Source organism: Aspergillus lucknowensis, assembly GCF_044049455.1.
Source record: "Aspergillus lucknowensis strain CBS 449.75 chromosome Unknown BJX67scaffold_37, whole genome shotgun sequence".
In the NCBI taxonomy this organism is placed as follows: domain Eukaryota; kingdom Fungi; phylum Ascomycota; class Eurotiomycetes; order Eurotiales; family Aspergillaceae; genus Aspergillus; species Aspergillus lucknowensis.
The window spans coordinates 130,112-142,597 of record NW_027263581.1 but is presented as its reverse complement, the minus strand read 5'-3'; the positions used below and the strand labels follow the sequence as shown (position 1 = coordinate 142,597).

General features: G+C 48.9%; 4 protein-coding genes across 4 annotated transcripts; 2 read left to right on the top strand and 2 right to left on the bottom strand.

Annotated features, from left to right (window-relative positions):
* Positions 1–38: 38 nt before the first annotated feature.
* On the top strand, positions 39–1,433 carry BJX67DRAFT_383421 (uncharacterized protein; the record flags this gene model as incomplete). Its single annotated transcript, XM_071033452.1, has 2 exons — positions 39–192; positions 1,153–1,433. The coding sequence occupies 2 exons, from the start codon at positions 39–41 to the stop codon at positions 1,431–1,433; spliced, it is 435 nt and encodes a 144-aa protein (XP_070883769.1).
* A 457-nt stretch (positions 1,434–1,890) lies between these two features.
* On the bottom strand, positions 1,891–2,939 carry BJX67DRAFT_360307 (uncharacterized protein). Its single transcript, XM_071029755.1, has 3 exons — positions 2,560–2,939; positions 2,250–2,497; positions 1,891–2,189 (listed from the first exon to the last, which is right to left on the bottom strand). Exons 1-3 carry the CDS (start codon positions 2,928–2,930, stop codon positions 1,978–1,980), a joined length of 831 nt encoding a protein of 276 aa, XP_070883768.1. The 5' UTR covers positions 2,931–2,939; the 3' UTR covers positions 1,891–1,977.
* A 937-nt stretch (positions 2,940–3,876) lies between these two features.
* Positions 3,877–5,186, top strand: BJX67DRAFT_360306 (uncharacterized protein). The gene is made up of 3 exons (XM_071029754.1): positions 3,877–4,355; positions 4,422–4,675; positions 4,727–5,186. The coding sequence occupies exons 1-3, from the start codon at positions 3,937–3,939 to the stop codon at positions 4,942–4,944; spliced, it is 891 nt and encodes a 296-aa protein (XP_070883767.1). The 5' UTR covers positions 3,877–3,936; the 3' UTR covers positions 4,945–5,186.
* A 3,473-nt stretch (positions 5,187–8,659) lies between these two features.
* On the bottom strand, positions 8,660–12,475 carry BJX67DRAFT_199222 (GTPase-activating protein). The gene is made up of 3 exons (XM_071025431.1): positions 11,377–12,475; positions 10,976–11,327; positions 8,660–10,931 (listed from the first exon to the last, which is right to left on the bottom strand). Exons 1-3 carry the CDS (start codon positions 12,182–12,184, stop codon positions 8,711–8,713), a joined length of 3,381 nt encoding a protein of 1,126 aa, XP_070883766.1. The 5' UTR covers positions 12,185–12,475; the 3' UTR covers positions 8,660–8,710.
* Positions 12,476–12,486: the final 11 nt, after the last annotated feature.

Sequence of the window (12,486 nt, the reverse complement as noted above, 5' to 3'; positions counted from 1 at the left end):
CCTCTAAAGACTGCTGCATTACTCTTCTGTGACTAACCATGAGTGATGAACCACCGCACTACCCCATCCCAGCGCAGTACCCAGGGCGGCTGGGATGGATCCAGTTCTACCTCGAGCGCGGCTACCACACCGATTTCCAGGGTTGTTGGATCCTGATCACGGCCAAACACCTCAAAGACGCAGTTTTTGGACGTCCGGTGGCCCCAGATGTGGGACTGCTTTTTTATGGCCTGGGATGGTTGCGCCGACTGCACTCTTCTCCGAGAGGATTTCTACGACGTGGCCAAGGAGATGATTACCCTGGAACAGAGTTTCCTCTTCTCCCAGGAGACTGCTCTGGATTGACTCTTATGGACCTTGACCTGGCGTTGATGCTGCCTGGAGAGTTTCAGCTGTTGGTTGCATGGGTGCGCTTGGGGTGCCGCCTGAATTAAGACCCCGCTGGGAAGACGTCTTCTACCTGCTTTTGTTAACTTGGGACATGGGTAGTCTTACTATTGAGCCTTAGTTCGGGCTGTAATTGAAGCCCCGGGAGTATGGACTGTATTATGCCTAGCTGTACAATACGTCTAAGGCTGTCTTTGCAGTGGGGAACACGTACCTGTATATGAACGCGGGCCTTGATACTCTCGCACTTGATACCTGGCTAGTTCGCTCATGGCAGCATATTAGCCAGGTAATCAGGCATTTACTGAGCACGGTCCTACATGCGTATTTCCACACGCATGTGCGATGCCACACCGTGCTAAAATCCTGTCGTAACTACTCCTACGGGACCCAAGAAGAGTATCGCGTGAGTGGCGTGCTTCTCCAGGCCATGCATGAAGAGATGACCGCGCGTTTTCAGCAGTGGAGGCGGCCCAGTTGGCGGGTGCCCCCCGTGATGAACCCCCAGGGGACGTCTAGCTATTTTTTATTTACCCCACTGTATTAGTCCTGGGTTGGCTCTGGTGGAATATGAACCGGCTGTGCCTTGGCTTTGAGATGGTGTATACCCCCCAACCCCATATAGTGGTTTACTGGGAGCATACATGTTGATGATGATGTTCCTCCGCTGCCTGACGTTCATGTATGGTGGCCAGGGTCGCTATCTGTGATAGAGCACAGGGCTCTGGATTGATTGCCTAGTGCGACTGCTGCTGGATGGTTTAGGCGCGGAACGGGTCAAGGAACGGTATGGTTATGGATGGTTTCTGGACAATCTGGACTACTGCATGATGACGTTCCGGCCCCTACATTGCATGCACATGGTTTTTAGCACACGCAGTCTCCTCTCGTGGTATTATGCGCGGTACCAGGACCTGGTCACTACCAAGCAGGACTATATCCTGTTCCATGATATCCTTGGCTACGTGGAGCGGGCGCGAGGGGATCTGCCCCCGGTGGCGGCGTTACTCAATCTACTCGTGGACCTCTGCCTCGGGGTGTTCTGACAAGAGGTTTTCTGGGTGTTGGACCAGGCGGGGGTCAAGCAGCCTCTCAGCCAGAGCAGGTTACGGGCGGCGCTGCAGGGGAGGTGCCCCTCACCGCGGTGGGATTCCGGCGGGACTTGAAACGGGCGCCATTGGAGACGGAGTTCCAGTATATCTCCAACATGAACGCCAAAGTCAATGACATCGGGGTGCTGTTCTCGTGGCTCTATGGCAGGGCCGGGGACGGGAACAATGGGACCTGGGCGCGGAAAAACTGGGAGCACAAGGCCTATCGGCTGTTGTTCCGCCAATGCTGGAGCGGCCAGGCAACATTAACTAAGGCCTGCTTTAACATTGCAATATCGAAATATAGAAGTATGGATTGCCTCTAGTGCCCCGAGCAGTGCCTGGTTGGTGCAATCTTTATTAGAGGGCGTGCAGTAGCCTGGAGCAAATTAGAAACAATATGTCAATGGGAGTGATTTCCGATTAAATGATAACACCAAAAGTTTGCACTAAATTAATTGCATGCACGACCCTTCTTTAACCACAAGTTATCACATTATTAAGTCTCTGCAACCAAATTCATTACCCGCTCACTGAGGAGTCTTTTCCCTTTTTTCAGAAGATGCTCGTCGATTTCAGGCAATAAGCTCCGCCAGAGTGCTCGGTTGAATTGAAGAGTGTAATCTGAAAATTCAAAGTTGATAGTCACCAAGTCAGGAGAGTCATCTGTAGGGTCTTCTAAATGGATATGGAACCAGCCAACTTTAATTTCTAATGGCAACTGCTGTTAACTCTGCCCATTCTGCATGGAAGCATTCGGGTATGACCTACCTGGTGTAAACACGTCAAGATGGTTATCGTATTTATGGTACATGTGAGTGAAGAGGAATGGTTGCCGGATGTGCTGTTCCCTGAGGGTGAAGGCTTGGCTCACAGACTTTAGCATGGCACGGAATTGTTTGAACACTGATACTTCTGGGAAATAATGCTCCTGGAGATTCTGGTGGATTTTGGATAGGACCTCGGAATTCTGCACCGTTTCCGAATATTTCTTTACGTCGTTGTTCAGCCTCGAAAGCCTAAATGTTGCGGATGATGTTAGCGCGGATTTACTCAAGGAATGATATATCATGGTGCATACCAGGAAGAAGAAGAACGCCTCAGGTAGTCAACCACTTTGATACGATATGCCATTCGCTTCATCTTGGAGGCAACTGAGTTATCTGCCGGAAGTAGATGTCGCTCAATTTTGTCCTGGACTTGTTCTTCATATTTTGCAGATTCCCAGGCTTGCCAGGCCTCGAGCTCCTTTCTCATGGCACGGAGATCCTCTTGCAGTGAATCCTGGACCAAGGGTATATAATTAACGCACAGCAGGTCTACCAGTTCAAAGTCATATGTATCAGGCTCTTCGACAGTGTCGCCTTGGCCGCGGATAGTAAGGCCACTAATAGACTCCAAAGAGTCACTGGCAGGGAGGTTTTGTAGGTCTTTAGGACTGTAAGATGCCATCTTTAAGGACTAGAAACAACTATCAATCAAAAGAGTAGAGAGATCAGAAAATATTTTCCGGCAGAGCAGGGTCAAAGAGAGTGACTTTTGATAAATATCTTTTATGTTCGACAAGGTAAAAGCAGGGCAACAGAATTGACAATGATGGCTGGTCAAAGGTTTGCCAGGTCTAGAACTCATCACAGCCTCACCAGAAGAAATTATCGCGCATTGCATTATCATGGTTTAACTAACATGACATCAGTACTCGTGTTGTCACGACAATCTTTAAAGTGGGGCTTGGGGGCTATTCATGGTCGTACAATGACGCTAGTTACAACCATATTTGGAAATAAGGCATTGCCCTGTTATAGTCAATGACCAGGTTACTAGAGTCTAGGTAAATGTTAGTTGGCAATCCTGAGTGGAAGATTTCCTAGATCAAGTAGGTTCAGATGTAATCCTTACACGAACAAATGCTGTCTTTACCATTCACGGCGACTAGTATTGTCTAACATGACATCAGTACTGGTGTTGTCATGACAATCTTTAAAGTGGGGCTTGGGGGGTATTCATTGTACAATAATGCTAGTTACAACCATATTTGGAAATAAGGTATTTCTCTGTTATAGTCAATGACTAGGTTACTAGAGTCTAGGTAAATGTTAGTTGACAATCCTGAGTGGAAGATCTCCTGGATCAAGTAGGTTCAGATGTAATCCTTACACGAACAAATGCTGTCTTTGCCGTTCACGGCGACTAGTATTGTCTAGAATCTGCACCGTGACGTAGATTAGAATTGGATTCAGTAGGGTATTCTGCCAGACCCGCGGAGCTATTGAGCCTGTTAGTCATGAGCTCTATGGCTGGAAGCATGTAGGGGGGTGCTTGTGCAGGAAGCTGATTGCTATAAAGCTGTGAGGATATCCACCCTCCACAGCGTCTGTCTTCCCACCCATCCACTTGTCTTTAACCAATCCCTGAATTTTACCAGTTCTATCACTTACAACGCACCAGCACTGGTTTCATGCCCAATATGGACCATAGCGAACTTCTGAATGGCCTGATGCCGTCTGAGAAGGATGGCTATGCCTGGGTTGGACTTCCTCCACCCGAGACTATTGATGATGAACACCCCTTTGCTCCGGCGGCGGCCGATCCGAAGCCTACACCACAGGCGATGGGTGACAATGACGTGGATGTGGAAAGCATTGTCTACATTAATCTAGAGAAGGAAATCCCAGCTGATCTGCAGAAGAGGCTTCGGGATCTTGAAGAGAACCTTCGGATCTCCGGCCAGTGGCTGTCAATCAAGGCGGGTATCCTAACTCAGCGAAAGATGAACGAGGGCCAACTGCCAAGAGGCGATGAGCTGGACGATAAGCTGAGGAGAGCGGCTTATCGTGCCAAGGTCATTGAAGCTTACATGACTCAGAACGTGCCGTGGTAAGGATATCCATGGTCAGTACCACACGGGTTTGGTTCCTGATTACTGACCGGGTGAGGGATTAGGATTGAGCCGTATGCTACGGATATTCGAAAGAATAACATCAATGTGCGAAAGGCCGAGCTCCATCTCGAGCTTTTAAAAATTGTTATTCAGGGTATTACGGTTCCCCTGAAGGTTCATGCCAAACTCGAGGCGATTTTAAAGAAGGTCGCCGATGGCATTAAGGCAGGATCACAGAGCAGCAGTCAAAAGCAGCTATACTCGATTTTGCTCAGTGTGTATAAATATGATGAAAGACTCCATGCAGTGGTTCCTGGTGAGTTTATGAGGCAGTCTCAAGTGGCAGGACTTTTGCTGACTTGGACAGCTGTCCGCACCGTTTATTTCACTATCCAGCAGGATGTGAAGAAATATGTGTTGGGCAAATCCAGCATTGAATGGGCTCAGTTCCAGTTGGGGTTCGTTCAGCATGACTACCACTTCCAAGAAACGGTCTGGAGCGGTGTGAAGGAGGAGACCATCAAGTACCTAAAAGAACTGGGTGTTAAGGTTATCCGGGAAACACCTGATGTTCCAGTGGACTAAGCAGTCTTCTACACAAGGCATGGAACATATTGTAGGGTACGCCTTCAACCTCCCAAGGGCGCATGGCTTTGCAACATGGCCTTGTTAATATTGTGGTAGGAGTATTATAAGTTGCTTAATGGAATCTGTATGGTGCATGGTATTGTCCGCTCCAAGCATCTGGTTGGGCGGTGTCTGCAATATATAAATATATATAGGGTTGCAACGATAGGTGCGCGGGAATTTTGGAACCACGGTGTTAGATTTAGGTCCGCCAATCCGTCTGAAGGTAGGAACCTATGGGTATTCTTGAGATATGTAAGAGGGGTATATATTATAAGAGACAAAGTATAGATGGAGGCAGATAACTAAACATGATCAGTAAACAATACAGTATTATCAATCTGGTTAATAACAGATAGATAATAAAACTTTCTAGGTACAGGTAATGACAGTCCTTATATATCCTTGTTTGTCATCATATCAAATCGCTCTATATACTGTTGTTAAGGGTTGATAAAAAGTTGGCCAGGTAAGGAATATATGTCTCTAGATTCAAGGGTAACGCGAGACTAAACCTTGCCCTCCATATTCCATGGGGGATTCGGTCCTCGATAACTACAGGGTCCTCAAGTGGTTAATATCACAATGATCGCAGAGAGAAGCGCAACGCGGGGCCTGAGGTTACATGCCATGCCAAGGCCGACCGCTCATCGATAAGCAACAGGACCCGTGACAGCTGTATCAAAGCAACCGCTTTGCTGTATCATACTCCCAGGTCTGACTATAGTCTAGTTTAGCCCCAACATCGTCTCTTCTGAGATGATTAGGTTGGCACATTGTTATTTCTTAGCGTCTTGGCAGAGTACTACAGCACCACAGGATTTATTAGCTGTTATTACCCAAGTCTCTAATATACAGTTAGGGAAAGTGTCACTAGCATAGGCACCTAACTGTCAGAGAACTCGGCCATTGACAGCCAATGGACCTGACGTGCCGCAGCACCTTGCCGTGACGCGAGGGAATTACAATGAGCCAAACCCATCATATCGGGCAATATGATGCTAAGACAGAATAGGCTTATGGTAGTATCACCGTTCGTATATATCTGAGCAGCGCTCTGATATATAGTATCAGCGATCCTATGGGACTGAGCAGTAATACTGCGGGGACAGATATATAAGGCCTGTCATTATCTGTACCTAGAAAGTTTATTCTCTGTCTGTTATCACCAGATTGACAATACACCTATTGTTTACTGATCAGGTTGAAGCATCTGCCTCTTTCTATACTTTGTTTGACCTTAACAACATTTATCTTCTTTATTTACTTTTAGAATACCCTTCGGTTCCTACCTTTGGACAGATCGGTGGTGTTAGATTAGGGTCCGCCGATCAATCCGTAGGAGAACGCCTAAGGATATTCTTGACAGGGTAAAGAGAATATAGAATGTTTAGGGTCAAACAAAGTATAGAAAGAGGCAGATGATCGATAGTGATTGGTAAACAATAGGTGTATTGTCAATCTGGTTAATAACAGACAGAGAATAAAACTTCTAAGTACAGGTAATGACAGTCCTTATATATCCAGTCCCATAGTATCTTTGAGTACTGCATGATACTCACATCAGAGCGCCCACTTCTGCAGTATCCGATCATGTCAGGTCATCCGATACTACCGTAGTTCAGATTAGCCCTAGCGTCATATCGCCCGATATGACCGGGTCGGCACATCTTTCCTCCGTTGTGCTGCGGCCTGGCGTTGCGGCACAGCAGATCCATTGGCTGTCAATGTCCGAGTTCTCTGACAGCAGCCCATGGAGATATGTTACGGGAAAGTCGACCTCTCAACGTTTCCCTAACCCCGGGCTTTCAACGGGACCCTCAGATTCTCGGATTGACTTCTTGACTTACCTCTGTAGAGCGCGGGGATCTGCAACCAGTATAGGGGCTGTGTTGCAGCATGGTGGAGTCGGGGCAAAGGAGCGGGGCTGACTACAGTATATATACTATAGGCGTAGAGTAAGTACTAGACAAATTATTCTACTTAGATCAGATTACTCTAAGATAACAAGTATATTAAATCATAAAGGTAGGGAAACTAGATACAGTAGTAATAAGCATGTTTATATCCCCTTACACTTCCTACCATTCCCTTACCATTAACAGTATACCAGATGGTATACCTAATTGGAGCGCGTGGGTCTGTATACTATTTTCCTACTATTAATAGCATACCGGATGGTATACAGTCACGTAATAGCCATGATTTCTGAACCATGGTGTTTCTGCTACCCCCATACACTATGGGATAATTCCAGGTGATAGTAATTGTTGTCTATAAGGGCATGTAGTCTGTTAACCGTGGCTCTATAACGCCCTTTATCCTTAGCGCGTGGCCAGATGGCATCTTTTGCCTCTGGTTCACAGTTCCTGCTAGATTTAATTTCAAGATGGTTTCCAGCAGTGGTTTCGTAGGCCGAGGTTTCTTCGCCTTAGCTTCCTGCCCTGTGTTCCTGCTCTGCTGATCTTAGGCAGTAGGTCCATAACACCATCCTCCCCTCTTTCAGCTTTTATCCGCGAAAGTATAAATACCGCGTTCCGTTCCGTGCAGGGTGAGTTTATTTTTTGTTCCCGAAATTTTCTTGTAATGTGGTTCTGTTATACCTTCTAAATAGAACCATCTTGTTAATCAAGTCCGCTAGTCCAAATAGGTCTCTGTCAATAGTGTCCCTGTTAACAATCCTTGTAAATATTGTTTTTCTTGTGGTTTGGTTTGCATAATAGATTCAAAAAGCCGGAATTATGCATCGTGCACTTGTTATAGCCAGAGATATGAAAAGCAATTTTATAACAATAAGGAGTAGTCTAATCTCCAGAGGAGTCGATAAAAAGTTAAAGAGGATCTCGCGAAGGTCCTGGCCGAGCAGGCCCGCATTTCTTCCAAGATTGCTTGTTTGTTCAACTAGTGATGTTTTCTTAAAGAGTGTGGTGAGCGAATATTGGATCATGATACTGTAGTGATGGATTGTTTAGAGAAGGAGGATCCTCTAATTGCTGAGGATCTCCAAGAGCTAGAGCGTCCCGCCAACAAGCACGAGGCTGCTGCTTAGCTCGGAAGGCTGAATGATCAATAGATCGACGCGAAGATTTGTTAGAGTGAGAACCGTGGGAGAGGCGTTGTTTATATAGATTCCTGGGCTTCTCCATATTCGATCCCTATACTCCGACTCCACTATACCAGCGCGCATAACGCAGACACCACACCCCTCACGACGGGCTACGTTGTGTCAGTTACGTTATGTTCCTCATGAGAGGAAGTCCATACCAGTCCATACCCCAATTGCAATTGACACTCACCCACCCAGAAGGAGGGAGGTGAGAAGGTTGAGCTCATCACCCTGTGTCTGGCCATGAAGGGTACGAAATCATGGACTGAGATGGAGGCGTCTGTTGTTCTCCGACTCTGCTCCACCGGCGGGAGGGCTTTCCAAGTTCCACGCGACTTGCAAAGCAAAGCAATTGGTCAGAATGGCGTGGGGTACAAGACGGGTGTTTTCTCGATGCGGATGAGAAATCCGAGTTGCGGGGAGGTGAAACTGATGAGGGCCGAGAGAAGCAGACGGATAACCTCAACAGCCACAGTGAAGATGAGCCTGATATATAGTTGGTATGTTGAGAAGTGAAAGTGCATTATCTCCCCAGAAACTATCTAAATAGATATCAAGGCGCCAGGAATCTCAAAAACGAGGTGCTAGCTAGCTGGAGTAAAGACAGACAGGAGATGATCATGACTCGAACTCGACAACCTTGCTGACCATGTTGTCATCACGATTGGAATCGCCGCCGTGGGCATTATCTTGCGGGCTTTTATCGTCCAAGAGTGAGGGCTGATCATCGCGGCCGCGTATGTTGACAACCTCTGCACCCTCGAGAAGATCACGGTCTGCCTCCCGGACGCTACGGCGCTCGGGATCGGCACCGTACGCGCCTGCACCCCAAGAGGAGATGCCGCCGACCATGGCCGGGGTGGTGGTGCCGTGAGGCCCATCTTCATCTTCGTCCTCCTCATCCTCCTCGTCGCGATTGAGGGCATTGCGCTCTAGATCGCGCTGCGCCTCGTCCATTCGCTTCTTCACCTCGGCAGCCATACGGATGCCGTCGGTGACGATATTATCTAGGACACCACGGAGGCCTTTGTTTGGTGGAACGATGCCGCCTGAAGCGCCCGCCACTGTGGCGCCGGCAGCGACACTAGCCGATGGTTTGGCAGCGCCAAGATTAGAGAAGGTCGTAAGATTCGAGGAGAGAGATGGAAGCACTGTAGTCGCCGCTCCTTGATCAGAGAGATGGAAGGACTGAGGGAAGTACGCGTCGAAAAACTGCTCTAGCAGTTCGTCGGCAAGCACAACCATTCGGAAAGTAGGAAGAGTAATGTGTAGAGGGTTGTTCGGATCCAACGCAGGGTTCGCAGACTCAGACATACTTCGATGGTGCTGGGCGTCGTCCCCGGGTTCATTGCTTGGGGTCCCAAGAGTTTCCGTTTCGGACGTGGCAGCGGGCCTCACATCCTCGCCAACGTCGATCAAGTCTTCCTCGTCATCACCAATGCTGAAGGAACTGAGTTTATCAGCAGCCTCAGCTGCCTTCTTTTCATCCTCCACACCCTTACTCGTCGGGTCAGCATACTCAAAGCATCGGCGGATGAAGGAGCTAACGCTCCCCAGGAACCGTTCGCCGGTGCTGAGCTTCTCCTGCTCGATGCCTTCCTTCCCAGCGCCCAAGTCTTCAGTGCTCTGACTGGGGGTAATTGTGCCTTCAAATCCCCGCCGGGAGAGGAAGAGTAATGCTTCTGACATCCGCAGGATCCCTTCTCTATCGACCTTGCCATCGCCATTGTCGTCATAGAGGTCGAAGAAGTAGCTAATATTGTTCATGATATCGCGTGGACCCTTAAGGCGCGCGATCCCATTCACGACATTCTGCAAATTTAGCCCCTCCGCCGGATCGGTAGCCCACTTGCGGAAAAGACGCCGTATAAATTCGTGGTCTGCTGGTGCGGGTCTACTACTCCAGATCGAAGAAGATCGCCCGAAACCTCTGAAGCTACTCGTGTATGGCTCTGCGGCCGATTCCTTTCGAGAAGGTCCTGGAGAGTCAGCTACAGCCCATTTTGCCGTAGCAGCAAGAAATTCCCTGAATGCGTCGTAGTCCATATGGGTTGGGCTAGGGCCAAGGCCAACGCGACCAACTTCCCTATCCAACGAAGGTCCGATAACGGAAATTCGTTCGGACTTCTTCTCTTGCCGCCTCTTCTCCTCTTCGACCAGCTTTTGTTTCTGCTGATAATCATACAGTACTTCATAATAGCGGTCATACACTGCTCCCAGGTCTTCGAGGCTCAATTTCTTGCTGTCTGGACCCAGGTTTCGGATGGATGTTCGCTTAGCAAAGCTCTCAATATTCTCCAAAACTGCGTCCTTATGCTTCTCTCGCTGTTCTGTGATGGTTTGGTGTGTAATTTGGGAGAATTCTTTAAAAGCAACTACCATCAGCTCTTGGAATCGAGTAATGGCTCTAAGCTTTGGATTCTCGGACCGCGGGTGAGCGGATTCGTCAAGGCGTGAGAAATATGACTTGAGAACGGAGATGAAAGAACCGTCATCCTGCACGTCTAACAGCTCTTCCCCGTTGATGCGCAGGATAGCCAAGCCGACTTGGAAGAGAGCCTTCGGACCCTCCAAGAAGAACACGTCAAGCACCCTAAAGGCGAATACCAGGGGCATGGAGTTGATATATAGGGAAAGGAACCAGGGAAGGGAAACGACGGAGAGCTGGACATCAGATTTGGCGAGGTGATCCCATAGAACTGGCATAGTCCTTTCAACAAGGGACTCGAAAACTTTCTGATCAAGCAACGTCCCGTACATAGTAGTGGAATAGTATCCAGGCACTAGGCGATCGCATAGGACTGACAGCAGGAAGAAGGCCTGCGCTTCCGACATATATCTAACACGGTCAGCGCTGATTTGGCAGGGTACGCGTATACCTACATCAGGAGTGCTGCAACGACAATGTTCATCGCTTGGCAGTACCCGATTTCAGCGTTTATCCAACTGTAAGCAGTGAGGACTCTCCGAAGGCGCCCGATTCCTTCTTCGCTCTGGAATCCTGCATACTCAGGCAAACTCCGGTTCAAGTCCTTCTCGATCTCATCGATCGCCAAAGACTCTTGGCCCTCAAATTTGGACAGAGTTTCCGCGTACAACTTCGGGGACCTCAGTCGCAAAAATAGAGAGCCGGACGTCACTTCCCAGATTTCACCACGCAGTCGATTCGGAAGGCCGACGCGAATAAGTTTATGGAACGTGGGCTGTCGGATTAAAGTGGCGTTGCGGCCGTTTTCTACAAGTGATCAACATCCATTGAGCAGAATGGACAAAATATCTCTTACCTCGGAAGTATTCTCCCCACAGCCTCATCTTGCTTCGATCCCGCAGCTTACGAGCATCGCCTGGGTAGCGAAAGAGCATGCCCAAACCAGCATCAGGAAGTTGCCGCGCGTCTGACTGATCAGATGACTGGCCCTTCGACTTCGCACCCGAAAGCAGATATTCCGAGTAACAATCATTCACAACGATGCGCAGATTCTCAATTTCCTTCATAGAGTCACGCAGACTTTTCTTCAAGCCGTCGCAAAACCGCTCGCAGGCCTGCCTGCTGCCGACGAGCTCGATTGTAAACTTTTGCGGAACATGTCCGGTGGCTTGTTGTTTACCCAATGCACCATTCCATGTCGTCAGCGAGAGTGAGAACACATGGCTGAGACTGTTCAGCCGCTCCACCCGTCGAACACAACAGAGAGGAATTGTGAACCCATTGCCAGACGGTCCGGTGCCGTTGGTTTGACCCGCCCAATACGTCGAAGAGCTGAGCGTAGCTGACGGCGCGAAACTAGTAGGCTGTGTTGAGAAACAGATGAATCGTTCGCTCAAGTGCAGTCTACCAGCATACCGATTCCCGGCGCGATCGAGATTCCGAGACTGGGACCCGGAAGCAGAGGATGACTGTGATAAGGGAAGTATGAGCTCTGCCGTGATCTCCTGCAGCGGGTTCTGTGAGTCAGGCAGTCGGAATTGCTGGCGGAATAAGGAGGCTTTCGAGGGGTTGCGATCAGCAGATGAGGTGAGGCTGGGGATATTGAAGTTGGCCGGGTCGATGAAGGACTGAGCTTTCTGGACAAGAGACGACCATTGCATCATCTTGGCAGAAGGCGAGCCGGTCAGATCCCGGTCCAGAGGATATGAGACAGTAAAACGAGTGTGTTCGGGGCCTCTTGGTGGCCAGCGAAGGCAGGCGGAGGCTCAGCGCGGTAAAGAACGGGAGCTGCAGCAGCTTGGAGAGCACTGAAACCAATGCGCGAGGGATGGACTGGAGCCGACGGGTGGTCAGCGAATAATTCAAGTCATTGTAGAAGCTAGTGCAACATCATTCGATCGTTACTCCCGGTCTTCGACAGGGTACAGCAACTTGAGTGGTCGTGTTCGTGGTGGAAAGAGGGGAA

What these genes read in the sequence shown, in the direction of transcription:
- BJX67DRAFT_360306 (XM_071029754.1), top strand. Translation starts at nt 3,937, where the DNA reads ATGCCCAATATGGACCATAGCGAACTTCTGAATGGCCTGATGCCGTCT. An exon ending in ATGACTCAGAACGTGCCGTG is followed by an intron (nt 4,356 to 4,421) that starts GTAAGGATATCC and finishes GTGAGGGATTAG; the next exon opens with GATTGAGCCGTATGCTACGG. An exon ending in ACTCCATGCAGTGGTTCCTG is followed by an intron (nt 4,676 to 4,726) that starts GTGAGTTTATGA and finishes TGACTTGGACAG; the next exon opens with CTGTCCGCACCGTTTATTTC.
- BJX67DRAFT_199222 (XM_071025431.1), bottom strand. Translation starts at nt 12,184, where the DNA reads ATGATGCAATGGTCGTCTCTTGTCCAGAAAGCTCAGTCCTTCATCGAC. An exon ending in GTGGGGAGAATACTTCCGAG is followed by an intron (nt 11,328 to 11,376) that starts GTAAGAGATATT and finishes GATCACTTGTAG; the next exon opens with AAAACGGCCGCAACGCCACT. An exon ending in GTCGTTGCAGCACTCCTGAT is followed by an intron (nt 10,932 to 10,975) that starts GTAGGTATACGC and finishes TGACCGTGTTAG; the next exon opens with ATATATGTCGGAAGCGCAGG.
- BJX67DRAFT_360307 (XM_071029755.1), bottom strand. Translation starts at nt 2,930, where the DNA reads ATGGCATCTTACAGTCCTAAAGACCTACAAAACCTCCCTGCCAGTGAC. An exon ending in AGGCGTTCTTCTTCTTCCTG is followed by an intron (nt 2,498 to 2,559) that starts GTATGCACCATG and finishes CGCAACATTTAG; the next exon opens with GCTTTCGAGGCTGAACAACG. An exon ending in TCTTGACGTGTTTACACCAG is followed by an intron (nt 2,190 to 2,249) that starts GTAGGTCATACC and finishes AGTTGCCATTAG; the next exon opens with AAATTAAAGTTGGCTGGTTC.